This window comes from Miniopterus schreibersii (assembly GCF_964146895.1).
Source record: "Miniopterus schreibersii genome assembly, chromosome: 2".
Lineage (NCBI taxonomy): Eukaryota > Metazoa > Chordata > Mammalia > Chiroptera > Miniopteridae > Miniopterus > Miniopterus schreibersii.
Genome location: NC_138102.1, coordinates 360,512 through 380,887, shown reverse-complemented (window position 1 = coordinate 380,887; position 20,376 = coordinate 360,512). Strand labels below are relative to the sequence as shown.

Below are 20,376 nucleotides of genomic sequence, written 5' to 3'. Positions count from 1 at the left end.
CCTGGGGGGGAGGCCGTGGCCCAGCCCCATCCCCTTTGGGAACGGCACAGAGCTGTCTCCTTGGGGAAGTGGAGACCAGTTGGCTCCGTTGACCACGGCCCGTCCCCCAGAACTCAGAGCCACCCACCCGGACCCCACAGCGACCTGCAGACAAACACCCGAGGAGACGTGGGAAACGGGAAAGAAGCTCAGAGACACGCAGCTTCCACCCGGTAATTCGCAGCCCAGCCCTCAGTCGCTGACACAGGAGACACCACTCGCCAAGAACATCTGCCAGGTCTGAGGTCTGGGTGCACATGTCCCAGGTCAGACACGGGAATATCCTACAGGGACGGGACATCCACTCCGATCCCGGAGGAGTCAGGGGCAGGACCTCCCGCAGCTGGGAGCAGAGAATGTCAACATGTTCTGGGGATCCCAGTGGGCTGGGAGCGGGCTCGGGGGTCGGGGGTCGGGGGTCGGGGGTCGGGGGCTGCCTCACCCTGCGGGCAGCAGGGCACCCTCCTGCCCACGCTCACAATGAGCAGGTGAGGGATCAATGACGCCGTTAACTCCGAGGAGAGCGCCACTGTTTTATGGCTCAAGGTGTGTCACGGTCTCTGGGAGCGACTCTCCCGTAATAGCTGCTCCGGGCCTTCCTTTTTCAACAGCCCAATTATAACCGGAGCCCTTTAATCTATCAGGAGGGGGCATTTTAGGTTACGTTATGTTTTAACATAATTAAAAGCAAGTTTTCAAAGGAAATTCTACATTCAGCTGGCGAACAGCAGCACCGCGTGCACATGGCCATGTCCTCCCGTTACCTCCTGCTTTACCCTCCCGTGAATGTCAATCTTCCTGCACATTAGAAAGGGGGCCCTCGGCCGGTCGCTCTCGTCTCCTGTCCTGCCTAAGGCTTGGCCTCGAAGCCTGTGACGAATGCCGTTACATAGAAGCACACAGTCAAAGACACAGCTTTAAAGGAAACAAATTAAACCCGATTATGTGACTTGTGGATACACAGTCTCATTTCCGCCACCCAGGGTGGTTTCCTGACGGACGCGCAGGAACTTATGTGTTAACTCTTAAGGTAACTGCAGCAGCCCTGGCGGCGACGATGACGCGCTGTGAACGCTGGTGGCACAGACACGCGTAACAAGGCCTGGGCTGCAGGATTTCTGTGTGTGTAACAAATAATAAACACTCAGGGGGAAGCACTTTCTCCTTGTGAAGCCTCGAGAACACACGTAAACATGGACAGCGTCTTGCTTTCCAATTCCCAGCGAGTCATTACTCACTAACGTCACCTTGAATTCAAGCCGGAAGGGAGGGCGCGTTTTACTGCGGGTTTCGTGGGACGCTGGCCTCCCCATCCTGAGAGGACTGTGCCGAGTGTGGAAATAAAACCGTACAGTCCAGCTGATGTGTGTGGTGTGCCGGCTGCGGGGGGGCGCCTGTCACAGGCTTCGCCTTCCCCACGGCCCTGCAGGAGGCAGCGTGGTCCCCTCTGCTGGCTCAGGAAACGGGCTGGAGGGCGCGTGGGGTGTGGGTGCGGAGGTCCTTGCACGCAAGGAGACGCACAGACATGCAGACACACCGACATGCAGACACACCGACATGCAGACACACAGACATGCAGACACACACGTGCCCAGGCACACACACATGCACACACTCGGTGTCAGGGCTGCCCTGGACCCCACATCCAGCTCCAGGCTGCTGATAAATGGGGGACGGTGGCGTGTGGGGCCCCAGGTGCTCTTTCCAGTTACACCAGATGGTGGCTGCAAACCAGCACTAGTCTGAGCCCACCAGGCTGGGTGAACCCTGAGGGCACCGTGGAGCCACACCCCCACCCACCCTTGGAGAGGAGACGTGGCAGGGATGGCACTGGCCGACCTACCCACTGCGGGCACCTGGGCGTCCCTCCCTGCCCAGGAGAGCAGTCTTGTCTCCCTCTGCCTGAAGCCCACGTAACCCATGTTACCCACCTGCCTGCCTTTCATCAGATTTTATCTGCCCCGGGGGGGGGTGGGGGGGCAGCCCCTCCACCTGTGTCATGTGCTCATGATCCACCTTAAAAAGAAAATCCTTGGTGGAAGCCTGGTGAACTAAAAGTAAAAAAGAAACCCAAACAAGACAAAACCAAGGAAGAACTTCACAAAGTGGACTGTGAGCTATCATGTATTTTTCCCAAACTAGTTAAATTTACTAACATTTGTTCAGAAATTCAGTAGGAACTTGCAAAATTGTCCAATGGTCCTGGCTGGTCTTTTGCATCACCCTGGCTCCACCCTTTCTCTGCGGCTCCCTCTGTCCGTCTGTCCATCCGTCTGCCGGGCCTTCCAGGTCCTGCCCCGCCCCTGCCCCGCCCACCAGGGCAGCACCTGCAGCTGCCCCCTCACCACTGCCCAGCGCCCACCTCACCAGTCAGGCCCTCGCAGCACAGGGCAGGGGAAACGAGGAGGAAGCTCATGTGAACCTGCCCGTCTTACCTTGAAGCTACGAGAGACACGCCCGTATGTCAGGAGCATCTATGTGAAGCCAGAGTAAAAACAATTTTCTCAAAACTTTAACACAAAAGAGTTAATGGTTTGTATGCTGACAACTACAAAACGTTGTTGAAAGAAATTAGTGATGCTCTAGCTGAATGGAAACGCGGCCCATGTTCATGGAAGACAACACGGGCCAGGGCACGTCCCCGCGTGCTTTGGGGTCAGCGGAGGGCCTGTGCAGTGTGGTTTAGAAGCGGGGTGTCTGCGTCCACGGCTCCTGTCTCTACCCACCACACGTGCGGCTGAAGCGTCTCGGCTTCGCTCCGGCTGAGGCAGATCTGGGCTCGGCTTTAGGGTCCTCACAACATCTCGGGTGTCCGTGTCCCTTGTCTTTGCCCTTTGCTCCTGTTTACATTTCTGGGACCATGACTCAGATGGACACATCATCAGTATGTTTCACATTATTTGTTACTCACTGTTACATTGTTACACAACGAGACAAAGTATAAGTTAGTAAATGAATTAACTTTCACCAGCCCAGCCAATGATATTATTCAAGCCCTGCAGTGAAGGGCTGACAGCTGTTTAACCTCCGGCCGGGAGGGCCCTGAGGAGTGCAGCAGGCGACGGTGTGCTCCGGGCACCAGGGGACCCCACGCACCTTGTCAGCATTTCTCACGGACGTAACCCAGCCTGGCCGGGACCTCACCAGCATCCTCTCCCTCATCTAGCCAAGGCGTTGGCTTTACTTGCCGGGTTATACACAGAGTCACCCGGGAGTATTTCTAGGACAGGCCCTGCGTCCCCCAGACGCAGCGAGACTGGCCGCCCCTCTGTCCATGCCGGTGGCTGCCCACGGGCCGTGTTCCGCGTGCTGACCCTTCATGTCCATCCCGGTGCCTCCCACCAGCTCCCTAAGCTCTGCAATCACCTGGCACTCAGCAGACACCCTGAGCTAGAGCACAGGCCTCATGTCTGGTGGGGAATGCACACACACGGGTTGGACGTGAGCACCGGGCCGGCCAGGCTCAGCTGGAAGACCCCACAGGGCTAGGAGCTGTCTTCATAGCCTCTCCCCAGTTCTCAGGCCGGAGCCGCTCAGAGTAATGAAGAGCTAGCTCCTGAGCCCTCTGAAGTGAGGATCTGTAGGGGGCCCCCCACAGCTTCCACACAGGGAGCTCCGGGTCCACTTCAGTTCACAGGACCTGCTGTGCTTTCAGTCACTTCCTCTGCTTTTTTCTCTAAACGTTCTCTTAAATTCTGTTACCAAATGATGGCCCCAGAGGGTGAAACCCTTCAAGTCCGAGTGGTTTCACCCCCGTTTCAGAGGCACCGCTGGTTCCACACAGGCTCAGACAGCTCTGACTCCCGAGGGGACGGCCTGGGCGGGGCTGGCTGTCCTGCCCCCTCGGGACTCTCATCCCGCCGTGTGGACACTGAGGTGGCCACCCCATTGGCGGCCCAAGAGGCCATCAAAGCCATGAGGCTGCTCTTCCAACCTCAGGACGCACCCGGAGGGACTCTGTCCGGGTCAGGTGACAGTGACAGGTGCTTGTTTCTCTCTTTCAGGGTCATGGGCTCACAGGAGGTGACAGCCCCTGGCAGGGGTCCCAACGGCGGCTGCCGGCCTGTCTCCTCCCGGCACTGGCCCCTCCTCTCTCCCAGGACCTGCTAGTAGGTTTCTTTCTTACTCCCATTGGCTCCGCCTATATCCAAGTTCCAATTTAAAAGACAAACGGCAGAGCTGTTTAGAATAATGTGAGCAGAAGGAAGCCGGGTTTCTGAATTCAGGTGCTCAACTCGTCAGCTCCATTTCAGAATTTCATTATATTTCCGATTGAGCATGGAGGGTGAGCACATTTGCAACTTAATTGCACTTAATTATCCAATGATTTCTTATTTATGGGCTAAATAAATAGCTTTAAAGCAGATCTTCAGTCTATCGTTTTAAAAAAATGGCTTGCAAAGTGTAAAGGAGCCTGCCGGGGTGTAAACCTGATCCAGTTAGAGTCATTCCAAACACTCCCCCGACCGCGGCTGCGGCAGGCTCTCTCCAAAGTCTCTTTCTCCTGGATCTCCTTTGATACAAGTCAAGAGGCTCCTTAATGTAAATCAATATATCTTTTTTTTACCTTTTACATTATTTTTTAAAAGGCTTTTTTATTGATTTTTAGAGAGAGAGGAAGGGAGAGGGAGGGAGAGAAACATCGATGTGAGAGAGAAACATTGATCGGCTGCCTCCCGCACGCCCCCGGCTGGGGATCGAGCCTGCGGCCCGGGCCTGGGCCCTGACCGGGAAGGGAACGGTCGGTGTCTGGGACGAAGCCCAACCAACTGAGCCACACGGGCCAGGGCACCTTTTCCAGAATTTTTGCTGATTACCTTATATTTTTGCTTTGAAAAAAGTTTATAACCTGTCAGAAATGTGTTGCTGATTCCTAAATGGAGATACCAGAGTCCAGCAGAAGAAAGTTGGCTTTAAAATATTTGATTTTTGAGAGTTATTTCATAAGCAAATATAATTTTGAAATCGGAATTCACAGTCCTTTTTTAACACTTCCTCACTTTATAAACCTGAATGAACTTTTATGAAAATTAAAGGGCATCATCCTAATACCAAAGCCAGGCCGAGGAAAGGGAACCAGAGACCAGGCATTTCCTTCATGAACACACATCGACAAAATATCAGCCAATGGAACCAAACCGCGTGGCGCTGACCTCAGGAGGGCGGGACTGACTGGACAGTGAGCCCAATTAATGCCATCACCACGGCAACGGGCCGGGCAGAATCGCAGGAGCCGGTCAACAGACGCAGAGAAGGATCTGGCAAAAACCAAACCCATTTATGGTAAAACCTCTAAGCAAAAAGGAATAGAGGGAAGTTCCACAACTTGAGGCAAAGGCATTGACTGAAAACCTACAGGTACTTAATAGTGAGGCGCCAGATGCTCCGAGCGGAAACGAGGCGAGGATGCCCCCCCCCCCCCCGAGATCTTGCTGGAAGCTCTGGCTGATATAAGACAAGAGAGGGAAACAAAAGCCGTGCAGATCGGGAAAGAGAGAAAATGCTTGCTGTTCACAGGGGACATAATATTCTACATAGAGAACCCCAAAGAATCGATCAATTCCTGGAAATGAGGGTGCGGGATTCAAGGGCAGTGCGCAAAAGGGAACTGCTTTCTTAGAGCCCGGCAAGGAGCAACCGGATTTTGAAATTAAACACACAAAACCATTCACACCGACGCCATAAAGGGAAACAGCTAGGTGTAACCTAATAAAATACATACAAGGCCGACCTATTATAAATCTCTCATGAAAGAAACCAAAGGTGTAAAACATAAAAAGATGCTCCATGTTCACAGACAGGAAGACTCAATACGGCCAACTTCCCAGCCCGACCTACAGACCCAGCGCAGCTGCTCGCGGGCAGTGACAGATTCCACAGCTTATGGTGAAGAAAGTGCCCGAGAGCCAACAGTATTGAAGGGGACCAATGGGGGGGATTCCCTGACCTCCAGTCTTGCTGTGAAGCCACAGACGCCGAGGCAGTGTTATTGGCGAAAAGACGGACAGCTAGGCAATGAAAGAGAGTCGAGCCCAGAAGCAGATCTACGTCAAGATGGTCAGCTGACAAAGAAGAACCAGCGATTCAGTGGAGCAAGGACAGTGCTTCTGGTTTTGTTTTGTTTTGGTTAAATAATGCTGGAATAGCTAGACGTCTGCATGTAAAAAAATAAAACTGCATCTGGATACAGACCTTGCACCTTTCATAAAAAATTACCTAAAATGGAACCACACACGTAAATGTAAAGTGAGAAACTACAAAGTCCTCAGGAGGTAGCAGGGGAGATGATCCAGGGTCCTTGTATTTAAGTGAGTTTTTGGGTATAATTCCAAAAGCATGATCCACGAAAGTAAAAACAGACAGGCAGGCTTAACTAAAATTAAAAACTTACCATAATTCCCCAAACTTGGAGGCGGCCAAGATGCCCTATAGGTGACAGGTAAGTACACGGTGGTCCATCCAGACAACGGAATATTATTCAGAGCCAACAGGAAAGGAGCTCTCAGGCCATGAAAAGACGCGGAGGAACCTGAAGTGCATGTGCCTAAGTGACAGGAGCCAACCTGGAAGGGCCACGCAGTGACGACCCCTGTCCTTTCCAGCGTCGTCTGCGTCTGGCCCTCTCCTCGCTTTGCCGGGTCCCTCACCTCATTCAGACCTTGTTAGAATTTTCTCCGTGTCACTGTCCCTGCAGGGTTTTGAGCCCGTGTCCTCCGGAGGCGGTGGGCCCTCACCTTCCCTGTCCGTCACCCGGTTCTTCCACATCAGAGGGTCCTCAGCTACGTCCCCAGTGCTCGGGGCTCCGTCTGGCCGTCTGCGTCAGCGTCTGCACTGCCTTGCAGGCCCCAGGAGCGTATGTGCCCGAGGGGCTCTGACCTGGAGGCCGACCCGCTAAATACAGATTCCCGTTGCTGTGGTCACTGACCGCTGACCACTGACCAAGGCCGTAGGGTTTGTGCCTCACCTTCCCACCTTCAAAATGGGATGAGAAAAGGGGATTTGACTCTGGGTGGTGAGCACACAATGCAATACACAGCCGATGTGTCAGAGTTGTACACTCGAAACCTCTAATTTTATTAACTGATGTCACTTCAATACATTGAATAAAACAAAAACAACAAACCAACCAAGATGGGATGAGAGCAACCCGCCAGGACAAGCACAGAGCGTCAAACGGTCCAAACTCAGACCTGCCAGTCCCGCGGCAGACGACTCGTGCCCCCCCGACCCACATCTCAGTGTGGATGCTATTAATGGTGCGTCCCGTTATGTTCTCCTACTCAGCATAAGTTATTTTCACACCGCTCCCTCGATACGGTGCGACCAAACTTTTATAAAATGTCACTGAGTTGTAAAAATGGAGCTTAAAGGGCCCTTGCAGATCCTGTGCTGCGAGTAAGAGAGTGGGAGACACGTACATGATATTTAAAAATACCCGGCGGTTAGACTTAGCCTCACTTAGTAGGACACGGGCTGTGTCTGGGAAGATCGGCATAAGAAAAAGAAATGAACTTCAGCCCAGGCAGGGCAAGGACATTTTCTCTGGAGAGAATCTCATTTCTGACTCATTGCAGACCCTTGTCACCTGCAGATCCACCGCCCCTTCCTCGCGTCTAACCGGGGACCCTCCTCGCTGCTCCTGGCCGGGCACCCACAGGGTCTGCCTCGGGTGCCTGCACAGCCGTCCCGCAGGGCGGTGCCCCGACGCGTTACCGTTAACACAAATCTAAGTGACCGGCATGGCCTAAAAGAACCAAGGATTTTGAGAGAAGATGTAGAATTATTTGCATCTTACAGTTCAATATCTACGTAGTGTTTTGCACAGAGCAGTAAATGCTGGAACGAGAGAATGGACGGGTAAGTGAGTGATTGAATGGACAGGCGAATACATAACTGACCAGATGGATGGGTGAGCGAGCGAGTGGATGGGTCTCCGAGCTCCATAGCTACCACCTGCAACGTTAGAGGCTGTGCTGTATTTATCAGGATGTAATGACAGGGAAGCTGGATGAAGGTGCGCAGGACCGTGGTTCTATTTCTGAAACTTCCTGTGAATCTATAATTACTTATTAAAAGGTGCTCCCTCTGGGCCTGAGAAATGGAGTGTAATTAGGGAGCTTTCACTGAGGAAGGCGGTAGCTCCCAGGGGGGTTGGCACAGCCAGAGGGCCTTGGTGAAGTCTCGCCTCCACCTCTGGGTTCAAAAGTTCCCTCTTGTCAGGATCCAGTCCTTTCTGTCTCCGGGAGGCTGGGGCTGGGAGGCTGTGAGACCGGTGTGTACACAGACGGCTGGTGCTGGTGACGGCAAAAGGCCCAGGTGACAACACATGTCCTTACCCCTCCCCACCCAGTCCTGCTGTTGGGATGGAAAAGGCAGACACCTGCTCCTCTGTGGAGCTCCCGACGGCTGGGCCGGGGCCACGCGCACCCTCCTGTCCCGACTGCCTGAGATGCCAATACGAGCACGTAGAGAGAGCCATCGCAAGGGGAAGCCAGAGTAGAAACCTGGGTTCAGGCTCTTCTTCATTTGTCTGGTTAATCTCAGGTTAACAAGCATAAGACAGTGCAGCTTGCTGCGGTCTGCACTCCATGGACACAGCAGCGAGCTCGTGTGCACCTGCATCGCAAGCAGCTGGAGTTTCCAGAATCTGCTCGGCTTGACCAGTGGCTGCGCAACTGTTTTTAATTATTAATCTCCGTTGTGGGTGTTTCATGGTCTTGTCAGGTCGCTGTGATTTGCTGGCTTTACTCAGGAGTGTGCGGTGAGGCACCTGGGGACCCGAGGGTGTTCGGGGCTGTGACTTGCCCCTACTAGAGACCTGGTCTCTGCGGTCTCGCTCCCGCAGCCTCCGAGACCCCTTCTTCTGCACCTGGATTCACCAGCATCCTCCGGTGATGATCACATGAAGACAAGCACCATAAAAGCTAACACTTGTCACTTGTTGTGATAAACCCTCTAAGGCCTGGTGCTATCAGGTCTAGTCACCTTAATAATCCCAAGAGGTAGGAGGCAGTCTTATTACCCACCCAGTTTTTTTTTAAAAAAGTATTTGAGAGAGAGGAAGGGAGCAAGAGAAACATTGATCGGTTGTGCACCCCCCCCCCCCCCGGGAAGGGCCCCGATGGGGCACTGAACCCGCAACCTAGGTATGTGCCCTGAACCAGGAATCGAACCCACAACTTCTTGGTGATGGGATCACATCCAACCAACTGACCCACCCGGACAGGGCTTAATAAGCGAGGAAAAAGGGGCTCATGGAAATTAGGCAAATTGCCCGGCTCCCATGCAGGCGGGGGTCCGCCCTCAGAGCCTGGCCGTGGCGTCTGAAGTGGGTCGTTGCACAACACAAGATGCATTTACACAGGAACCTAACACACACACACGCATAACCCCTCTCCTGTGCGCTGCACTTTGACATTTTTATTATGTACATTCTATACATTCCCGTCCTTTCCTTTTTTCATTCGACAATTGCTGGCAGTGACTCAGGAATTCGAATTCCCAGCCCACTGAGTTGCAACCGCAGTTTAAACATCAGTGTCATGTAAACAAACGATTAGACAGCGAAACGAACAGAATCACTTACTGGATGAGAAGGTGGGTTAAACGGACTGCGTCTTCTGTTATTAAACACGCCTATCACTGGCTTTCCTTCCCTCTGCAGCCTGCTTCCGCCCGAGACCACTTAGTGTAAAAACCATCATTTACCCATTTCAGAAGCCGCCAGCCTCCCTCGCGGCTGCTGGAGAAGTGTCATCTCGAGAGGGCTGCTCTGGAAGGAGGAAGAAAGAGCTCGTGTGTTGTTCAAGTCTGCGTGTGTGAGTGTGTGTGTGTGTGATTGTATGTGTGTGTATGTGTCTGAGTGCGAGTGTGTATGTTTATGTGTGTATGTGTGAGATTGTATGTCTGAGTGTCTGTGTGTCTGTGTGTGTGACTGTATGTATGAGTATGTGTGTGTATATGTGTGAGATTGTATGTGTATGGCTGTGTGTATATTTATGTGTGTGTATATTTGTGTGTGCGTATGTGTGTGAGATTGTACGTGTGTGTGAGTGTATGAGTGTGAGATTGTATGTGTGTGAGATTGTATGTGTGTGAGATTGTATACGTGTGTGAGATGGTATGTGTATGTGTGTATGTGTCAGATTGTATATGTAAGTGTATGAGTGTGTATATTTATGTGTGAGATTGTATGTGTGTGTATGTTTATGTGTGTGTGTATGAATGTTTATGTGAGTGTGTATGTGTATGAGTGTGTGTATGTACAAACATACCTGGAAATATCGTGCTTCTGTATCCAGAGGCCCTGGTGCCCTTGCCCTCCACCTGGTGAGGACTCGGCGAGAAGCCGCCTCAGGAACCAGGAAGGGGCCTTGGCAGGACCCACCTGCGGCACTGTGACCTTGGAGGTTCCACCCTCCGGAATGTCAGGAATAAATCGCTATTATTTACACGCCCCCCAGCCTGGGGCATTCTGTCATCGCAGTCAAGCAGTTGAGGACAACCACGTGGTGCACGGGGGCATAAAGGAATTAATAAAATTTCACTGTTTGGGGAGGGCACCCGCCCAGGGAAAGGGGCTGTAACTTATCGGGCGGCCATCCAGCTCAGCAACTGTGCACGCTAAAAACCGGTATTTACAAGAAAAGGGAGGGAATGTGGTCAACAAATTTAAATAAAAAATCCCAAGATCCTAATTGAGTAACTTGAAAACTAATTTTGTTTGTGTAGAAATAAAGTTTTAACTTGACACTGTCAAAATAAAACACATCTTTTGGAACGTTCTCTTGACTAACTGGCACTGAACCTTCCCTGGAGGCCAGCCCTTCCCCTTCTCTGCAGCAGGGTGATGACTTAGTTGGGTGTCACCTGCTGGGCAGGAGTCCTCCACCTGCTGGTCGGGAAACATGTGAATGTCCTGTAGGACCAGGAGGTGAAGGAGAAGCAAAGAGGGTGCTGGAGGAAGGGAGGGTGCGGGGCGCAGGGATGGCTCCTGCTAGGATGTAGTGAATGAATACAATGTTACTGCCCAGGCACACACAGCACAGTGAATGAATACAATGTTACTGCCAGACAGACACAGCACAGTGAATGAATACAATGTTACTGCCCAGGCACACACAGCACAGTGAATGAATACAATGTTACTGCCCAGACACACACAGCACAGTGAATGAATACAATGTTACTGCCCAGACAGACACAGCACAGCACTTGGCCCACAATTTCCAGCAACTTCTAGAAATTTACCTCAAGGAAATAAGTGTGGTTGGCCATCAAGTTACAAAGTCATGTCTAGACCTGGCCAGTGTTGCTCAGTGGTTGGAGTGTGGGCCTGTGCACCAAAGGGTCTTGGGTTCGATCCTTGGTCCCGGTTGGGGCTTATGCAGGAGGCAACCAATTGATCTGTCTCTCTCACATCCATGTTTCTCTCTCTCTCCCTTCCTCTCTCTCTAAAAATCAATATAAAAATATCTTCAGGTGAGGATTAATAACAAAAACCACACACGCAACAAACAAAAAAAACCCCGTTACATGCCTACAAGATGGCCAGGGGTGGTTATAAGAGGACACAAAAAATAAATTTCTAAAAGGGAGTTCTTTTAAAATAAGTTAGTGCCATAACTATTATGAGGCCTGCAAGCAGTAAAGCGGTGGGCAGACCCGAAATGATGCCGAGTGAACATTTAAAATCATTTCCACCACACACCTGCCTGCCCCGAAGAAGGCTCTGAGTATCCCTGGGTATTATTGTAATAAGAAGGCATTTTAAAAATTACACTGCATTCATTTTCTCACTGCTGTGTGTCATATAATATGTGCCTAATAGTCTTTGATCGATCATTTAATTTGCCTTTTTCTCATTTCAATTTGCAATTGATTTACCACTGCAAACTCGGGTCCACGTAACAGTCTCATAAATGCTTGGAAATGGCCAGCTCATTACCTCAGATTTAAATGTAACTTTCAAGAGAACAAAGAGGAGCCTTTCTTAGAAATAGCATCTAAAATGAGCCAATGTCACCAAAAGATCACTGGTAGAGGGATTTAATTTTAGGGTGTCTGAAGGTCTTTCGTCAGAACATTTCTTCATCAAAAACTAGGTTTTCCTCTTCCACTGAGGTCTTTTGAATGTGCTGCATTAATCCGCTTTTATCCCCGACGTCAGGTTAATTTAACAGAAACCTTCTTTATCTCCCTACTCCATGGCCATTTCCTCAGCATACAATTACATTCAGGCGTTTTATCATCGGAGCTGCGGAGAAAGCAAATACCCTTAAATGTAGTGGGCACAGGATGGGCACGGCTGCGATACTCTGATTCCCAAAAAGGAAGCCTCTTCAGACTGCTTCCTGGTGACGACTCCAGGACACAGCTGCTTTTTTTTTTTTTTAAATCCTCACCAAGGATATTTTTTCCATTGCTTTTGAGAGAGTGTGTGGGGGGGAAGCATCGATGTGAGAAGGACACATGGACTGGTTGCCTCCGGCACACTCCCGACCAGGGCTGGGGATGAGCCTGCAACCAGGTATGTGCCCTTGACGGGAACCCAGGACCCTTCAGTCCTCAGGCCGATGCTCTAACCACTGAGCAAACCCAGCCAGGGCAGGGACGCAGCTTCACGGAGGGAACCAGTCAGTGCGAACTTGTTCCAACGGGGCAGCTGCGTCTCCTAACAGGAGAGAAATAACCGACTCGCCTGTTTCCAAGGGAGGAGAGGCTTGTTTCGAATGGCAACTTAGACGTAAACTTCTAACCCAATCAGAGTGGATGACACACTGTCATTTTTTCAGAACTGTCCCTGTTTTCATAATTTCAAATTGAAAAGCACACTTTTTTGGTTTCTGATTTTCTCTAAAAGTTATCACGGCTTTATACAAACGGACTCCTCCAATTTTCAATATTAACCTTTTAGCCAGTCCAATGGGCAACAGATTCGCTGGCTAAAATCTGAAATAAATTAAGAAAATTCAAATTTATAATATACATCAACTTAGGATCTAACAGTGCAGCCCTAAGTGGCGTCGGTGGCCCAGGACAGGGAGCTGGGACTCTCTCAGGCGAGTGAGTCACCGATGATACGGTGTCTTTTCCTACTTTCGGTCCGACGCTGCGCTTATCCAATGTGTCAAAGGATTGGCAGATCCACCCCTTTTTATGTAAACACGAGTCCATGTCAGGTGACGAGCGCCAAATACAGCCCAGCTTTCCTGGGTCAGCGCAGCATAAAAACAAGATCTCCACGCGGCTCTCGCAGCCCTGGGAAAATACGACACCACAGGAATTCGGGGGTCCCCTGGGAGAAAGGACCTGGCTGTGCTCAGCCTCCACCCCACGGCGTCCACTGGGCTTGGGAGAGGAATCAGCTGTTTGATGTCAAGTCAAAGAGCCACGTGAAAAAATGCCAATGAAAGAACTTTCACTTCCTGAGATTCACTCAGTGAGGTTGAGACACGAAGGAGATAGGAGAGGTGTCATTTGCATCTGCAGACACGCACCAGAGACGCTAACTGTAAGGACAGAAAGCAGGCCTTGCCTTTTCTTTGCTGTGGTTGTCCCCAATTTATGAGAAGCGCCTGGTAATTAAACCCTGAGATTGTGGGTTCATCTGTTCAAACTGGGGGACAAGGTGAGCTACTCTCGAGCTCCATTCTCACATCCCGAGGCTCCATTCCCGCACCCAGAGGCTGCATTATCACATCCCGAGGCTCCATTCCCGCACCCAGAGGCTGCATTCCCGCGTCCTGCTCCACTGCTGTTCTCACAGCTTCAGGATAAGTTGTTCCTTATGCCCCCCCCCCCCCCAACGAGCCTCTTTTGAACTCCGTAACTTGTCCTAAGCTTGTCTGACAGGTTTGGGAAAAATACTGATAAGACGCGTCCCTAGGACGTCTGCCGGATGCCTCCAGGAAAGCAAGCAAACTAACTTTTCAGGACAGAACCTGGTATCTGCTCAACTTCGAGACAACCCAGGCCCCTCCCTTCCTCGTTGCTTAGCAACAGCAACTGCTCGGTCCAAGTGCAGCCGTCCAGCCGAGCTGACCAGCAACGCGCCCGCCCAGGCCTCCCTTGGAAAGTAACCGCTTCCTCTCTGCATCTCTTCTCTCCGCTGGGAATTCTGTCACAGCTCGTGTCATTGGCCAACCCTAACGTTAATAACCTGCCTCAATAACTAATAATAATAATAATAATAACAATAATAATCTGAGGTAATAATTAACCCATGATGACCCAGGGAAACACGTTCCCACCAGAACTTTCCATGTTTATAAACTACTGTGTGTTTTTTTAAATTTCACCTTTTACTGAGGTCTCGTCAGGACACTGAAGTCAGACATATGCATAAACCTGTCAGTGGAAACGGTCACAGGGACAGGCGTGCGGACGGCCCGCAGCCCGGGTCTGTGGTCACCGCCTGTGCGTGACCAGGGCTGGCCTGCTCCTTACCCAGATCGTCCTCTGCCGGCCCCGGGAAGCTGATGCCCGGCTGGACCAGGTCCCCGGCCTCCTCCTCTGCAAAGAGAGAAACAAAGTCACAGTTTAGTGTGTGTCCTGTGGGACCGAGTCACCACGATGCACAGACCCGGGAGACGCGGGCGTATTTGATCAAATGTCGCTGCCCAGAGCTGCGTTCTGTGCCCTTCCCGTGAGGACAGCCCTGTTACCCACACAGGCAGGTGCCCACGCAGGTGCCCATCAGGCAGGGCGGCCAGGTGCTTCCACCTCCACCTCCGGTTAGCGTCAGGTTTCTGAGGCTTGTCGGCATCAGAACAGAGCTCCACAGACTCCCCAGGCTACTGTCTGCCTGCTGCCTGCGGCTGGTCGGGTCCTGGGGAGCATCGCACCCCCGGTGAGGACTGTGCTCCCACGGACATTTGCTAGTTGCATTAAATACAGCGAGCCGCGGTGCAGCCTCAGACGGGTCCGTCCATCCCAGCACCGTGACCAAGCCCACGCGCATGGCCACCGCCTGCCATTTCCCTAAGTTTACAGAAAGGGAGCCGGGGCTGACCGGGGGGGCGCAGAGGAAGCGGGTCACCCCTCATGCAAACTTGTGGTCAAATCCCCCTCACAGGTTCCCTCAGTCGCTGCTTTAAAAAATACGTGCATATATATTATATATATATATCTTTTAATTCTCACCGAAGGATATTTTTTCCATTGATTTTTAGAGAAAGTGGGAGGGAGGGGAAGTGGAGAGGGGGAGGGAGAGAGAAACATCCATGTGAGAGAGACACATGTTTGGCTGCCTCCTGCATGTGCCCTGGCCAGGGCCAGGGATGGACCCTGCAACCCAGGGAATCGAACCTGAGACCCTTCAGTCTGAGGGCTGACGCTCTAACCACTGAGCAGCACTGGCCAGGGCAAAAAAATATGTACGTATTCTATATATTTTAATATATTCACGTCACACATTTATAATATGTATAGTAAGTGTCTGAGCTGGGTTAAGTATTTTACAAAAAGGTCTGTTCAGACGATGGAGCAGGACTCGCCCGCTGTGCCTGGACAGCCGACCGTCCACACGCGGCTCGCGTGGGTCCTGGGACTCGGGTCAGCCGATGGGCACCCTGAGCAGGAGGTGAAACCCGGGACGGCTGTGCCGTTGTTTGTTGGAAACAACGAAGTGGGACAGGCCGTTCTAATTAATGCGGTTGCCATGGAGACTGCAGTCACGTGGTCAGCATCTCACCTTGACAACTGTCCACGGCGGTTGGTTGGAATGGAATTAGTAGAATAAACCATACGAGTCCTTTCTCTCGGGTGTCACCTGTTCTCCTTGCTGTCAACACACAGGGACACAGGACAGAGCACAGGCTCACGGAGTGGGTGTGATGAAGGGTGAGCGTGGCGCTGAATCTTGAGAGTGAGGGCGCAGCTCACGGAAACGCAGCGGGCCAGGACCGCAGACAGCGGGCGTGCAGAGCTGCGCCCTTCACGGGACGGCCTCCCCCGTCCCGAAGGCACTCCCTGGACAGCATGTGCATCTGTGTGGGGTCAGCCCTGTCTCAGGGCAGGAACGAGCACCTGTTACCTGCACATCTCACCAGGTAAAGGTCAGGCCAGGGGCCGCTGAATGTGGTTGGAAGACAGGAGCTGGGTGGGGGTCAGGGCCCTTGGTTTCACTGCGCAGCCGAAGGGCCCCACTCTGCCTGCTGGAAATTAGGACCCACGGGCTCAGGGTCCTTCATAAAGATTCATCCCAAAGCTGAGGTACACACGTGACGTCCGCGCCTGAACAAGATTGGGCTGAGAGAAATCGAAACTACCAGGGACAGGAAGCCCCCGCTGAGGCCTGGTTCTCCTGGGATCCAGACGATATCTGCTGTTTTGACACCATGAACCCCCCCCCCGCCCTCCTTCCCTGGACCCCACACTGGAGCCCCCCATTCTGTGAGGTGCTCAAGGAGGAACCCGAGGTGGCATGCTGGGGTTCCCCAGAACTCGGTGCCCCGAGAACCACTGTCATCAACATCCAGACAGAGATGGCCGTGCCTGACCACACCTGTTCAACATGCTCTCCTCAACCCCCGCCGCCTGGGCTTCACGGCGTCACCTGCCCCCTGAAGTCTAGGGACCTGGAGATGGTGGGCGACGTGGTGGGGCCCAGAGCCGTGCGTCCGCCCCCAGGTGCCTCAACATCAGGGCCCTGGCCTTGGGCCCCCTCCTGACCATCACTATTTTCATCACTACAATGGTTCACCGATAATTTTGAAGAAAATCTGATGTCGTAAGAGTGGCAGAGGCCCCTAGCCTGAGGCTCCCACCCTTTTTTCAGCTGTTTATACACACGTGTCTACAATTACATTCGATAAAGGACCAAAAACAAAAACAAAAACACAACACAAAAATCGGGCTGCAGGACCTGGACTTGTGCAGCTGATTTACTGCCTCCTCCTGGGAGTGGTCCGAGGCTTCACTGAGGAGGGCCCCTCGGCAACGGTCATCGGTGTCACTGGTCATTTCAACCACCGGCTGCTTCCTGAACTCAGGTGATGGAGTTTGAACACCCAGGACCCGGAGGCAGCGCAGTGGAAAGAGAAAGAGCTGGGCCTGACACTCCAGCCACACACGCGAGAGATGACCCCCCCCCGTTCCTCCCCGACAGGAGGCGGTGATGTGTTCATAGCTGATGCTGGCACCCAGCGTGCCAAGGCCCCTGCCCTCCTTCCTCCCGGGTGCCACTCGCAGGGCCCGCTAGTGTGGAAGCCGCTTCCTCTCCAACCCCGAGCGTCAGGGCTGGACCAAGGCCACCTCCCAACCCACATCCTGTGTGGTTCCGGGTGAAACCACAACCACCTGTCGGTAATGTTATTGACTTGGCTAATCGGGGTTTCCCCAGTTTCCTTGTGGGCAACGGGAGGGATGGCACCATCGTCCCCCTTGACAGCGGCAGGGGCCCATGGCGGCTAAGTGACTGCCCACGGCCCCCACCCAAATCCTAGCTTCCGTGCTATTTTCAGTGGCACAATTCTTTTTTCCCAAATGACGTCTACACAGAACTCCAAGCATTAAAAAGCAGGCTATGAGCCCCACTCTGCAAACATTGGGGGGGCTGTGAGGTGAGGTCCCCTCTGTCCACCCCACCCCCAGGCCCCTGGAGCTTCTTTGCAGACCCGGAGCTCAAGGAGCACTGACCGTGGGGACAGTCGGCAGGGACCTGAAGCTCCTGCCCTTGGGTTTCTCAGCAGGACGCCCTCCCTTCGGTGGCTGGGACTGTATGCTTTCATCTCACGGGGCCGAATGTGAAGCTTGGCTGAGTGAAGGTTTCAGACTGTGGCTAACACGGGGGTCAGGTCCTCCCCCCTGCACTGCTCGGCTGTGCCTGGGCCGCCCAGGGGCTCGGTACCACAGCCGTTCCATCTCTTCCCATTCAAGCCCCGGGTCCACCTGCTCACAGAGAGGCTCTCAAGCCACCTGGGCGTCTCCGCCTCACCCCACCCCGCTGGTCCACCTGCACCCCTGCCGCTCACCACACCTCGGATCCGCCTCCGCCGTCCCTCGCGGCCGAGGCTCTGCAGAGCCGCAGCCCTTCAGCCCGGCGAGGTTTCCTGTCCCGGTGGTAACTTTCTGTTCCTGTGTATTACCTACTTGGGGGATGGAGATGGCGGTGGGGGGTAGAAACACATCCCCACTGGGTGACTTTGGCAGGAAACTGCTCTGCATGGGCAGAAAGGGCGCCGGTCACTGAGCTCCCGGAGCCACGGCCGTTGCTGGTGCGGGTGGAGCGGTGGCCCCGGAGCACGTCCCGGCTGCAGGCGACAGACGGCAGCTGCTCCAGGGACACGCACAGACACACTCAGTGAATCCGGCTTCTGAAAGACGCACGCACAGTCTGCCCAACTTCTCGATCCTTTCCATTCTTTCAAAGTTTACTTCTAAGGAAAGCACGCGCGAGCCTCCTCTCCAGCGTCTCCCTAATGACAGCATCTGAAGCTGCCTCAATTAGGATTCATTTCTGCTCCGTGAGGACAAAGACTCTGATTGGTTTCAACGCTGGCTTCCTCTTCCGCTCCGTGCACAGCTGTGCCACCCGCCCGCCCGCAGCCAGCCCCGGCGGTAATGATCGCTAATGGCTTTTCTCTGAGAGCCATAGAAATGCTCCTAATTTTATTTTGGACCCAGGACCGAGTCTCAGCAGAAGCTGCCCCTCAATCTGCAGAATTTTCACTAATACTTAAATGTCACTTAAATCAGTCAAAGAGAGAGGCTCAAAGTCACTGATGAGGCGACTCCTCTCGGCTGGGAGAGAAATCAGCTCTCAGAACAGGTGGCAGCTTTGACTCAGACGTGGGCATTGGCATTCAGGTCCCACGAGACGCCGTGGCTCACCCCACGTCTCCTGTTTCCAAGCTTTGAGGACCTTGTCACGTCAGCCATCACCCAGAATTCAAATAAATTACAAAATCATCTTCCAAAGGAACTCAGTTATGACTAACAGCAACACACACTTAATTCTGAGTTTCTCTGGACTCCGAAAAAGACAAAATGCTGAAGTAAAAAGCAGACTGTGCCTTATTTAAGTATCTAAAAGCTTCAAGATGAAACTGTGTCTGCCGTTAAAATTGAATGGTAGTCGCTTCAAAAGTGACATTAATTACATTTTACATAAGATGTCTCAAATCTGAATTCCAAATGAGCTCGTGTTCCATCCATGCCAGCACCATCTGCATTTAACAAGGTTTTATACAGATTTCTTTAAAGATACGTCCGTCATGTTTCAACTGGAAACACTGTTTCAAAGGCGGAGGAAAGGATGGGTTTTTGCAAAGCTCAGAAAACCTGTCCTTCATGCCCAACGTTGCTGCTGCCCACCCCCCCGTTACATAAAAGTCTCGGGGGTCAGAGTGGACTCTGCGGAAACCAAACGTGCTCTCGTCTGTGACCGTGGTCGGCGGTGCTCACGCCACCCGCACGTGAAGTCCAGGAAGGCTGCCAGGTAACACACGGGACCCTCGTGAGACCTGAATTTCAGGTAAACAAAGGACAATCTTTGGTATGTCCGTGCAATGTCACTGTTGATCGGAGACTCAGTTACAGGAATGGCTCCACGCACAGGATCCTGGCTCAGTGGGTTGGGGTGGGGCTGGGGGCTCTGAGGGGAACCTGCTGTCCCCAGGGTTGAGAACCCCCCTCAGTGGAAAGAACAAAAGTCACTTACTCGAGCCCTCGGTCCCTTCTCTCCCCCCAACTGAAAACAGACCTGGCCACCCACCGGCCCAGGGCCCCAGCGTCCTCAAGCTGCCCGGGGCAGGGTCCCGACCTCGTGTGCGCAGGGAAGGGTCCTCTGCTGCCCCCCGCAGGAGCCCTCAGGCACCTCAACACCAAACACGTGCGCGCTCACTGGTAACTCTAAACAGTCAGCTCCTTGTTCGACATGTTGTTTCATTTCCTACACTCGATGGGTTGTTTCAGACCCCGGATCTCTGTAAACATCCACTTTCAGTCCTATTTAGCCATAAAACTGAATTTTGATCTAGATCCCCAGGCCTCACCGTTTTTCATGTTTCCCACTTTGGATGTTAATAAAAGCGAACAGCGTTTGTTCAACATGACAGATGAAGTGGTTGCCTATTACTCATCGACAAATCCCGCCCAAGGAGTCAGTTTTCTCTGTGTAAATACATCATGCGTCGAGTCGACGCGCAGGAAACAAAGAAAGTGCCAGGTTTTGCAGCAGCACCCGGAGCACAATCCGCTCCCAAGCCCCGGATTCCGGATCGATTTACCCTAACAGGCTATGCAGCCCGGACCTGACACCTAACCGAGACAGGACCGGGCCACACCGGGCCCGCTGGTAGCCACAGTCTCGTTTCGATCCACCTGAATGGTGGT

At 52.7% G+C, this 20,376-nt stretch overlaps 1 protein-coding gene across 2 annotated transcripts in view; it reads right to left on the bottom strand.

Annotated features, from left to right (window-relative positions):
• The window catches only part of DLGAP2 (DLG associated protein 2), a 274,304-nt gene that overhangs the window by 46,627 nt on the left and 207,301 nt on the right, over positions 1-20,376 (bottom strand). For both annotated transcript variants that reach the window (XM_081129834.1, XM_081129835.1), the window contains one exon: positions 14,488-14,553. In XM_081129834.1, the coding sequence (XP_080985960.1) occupies positions 14,488-14,553 (66 nt within the window). The remainder of the gene's footprint in view (positions 1-14,487; positions 14,554-20,376) is intronic.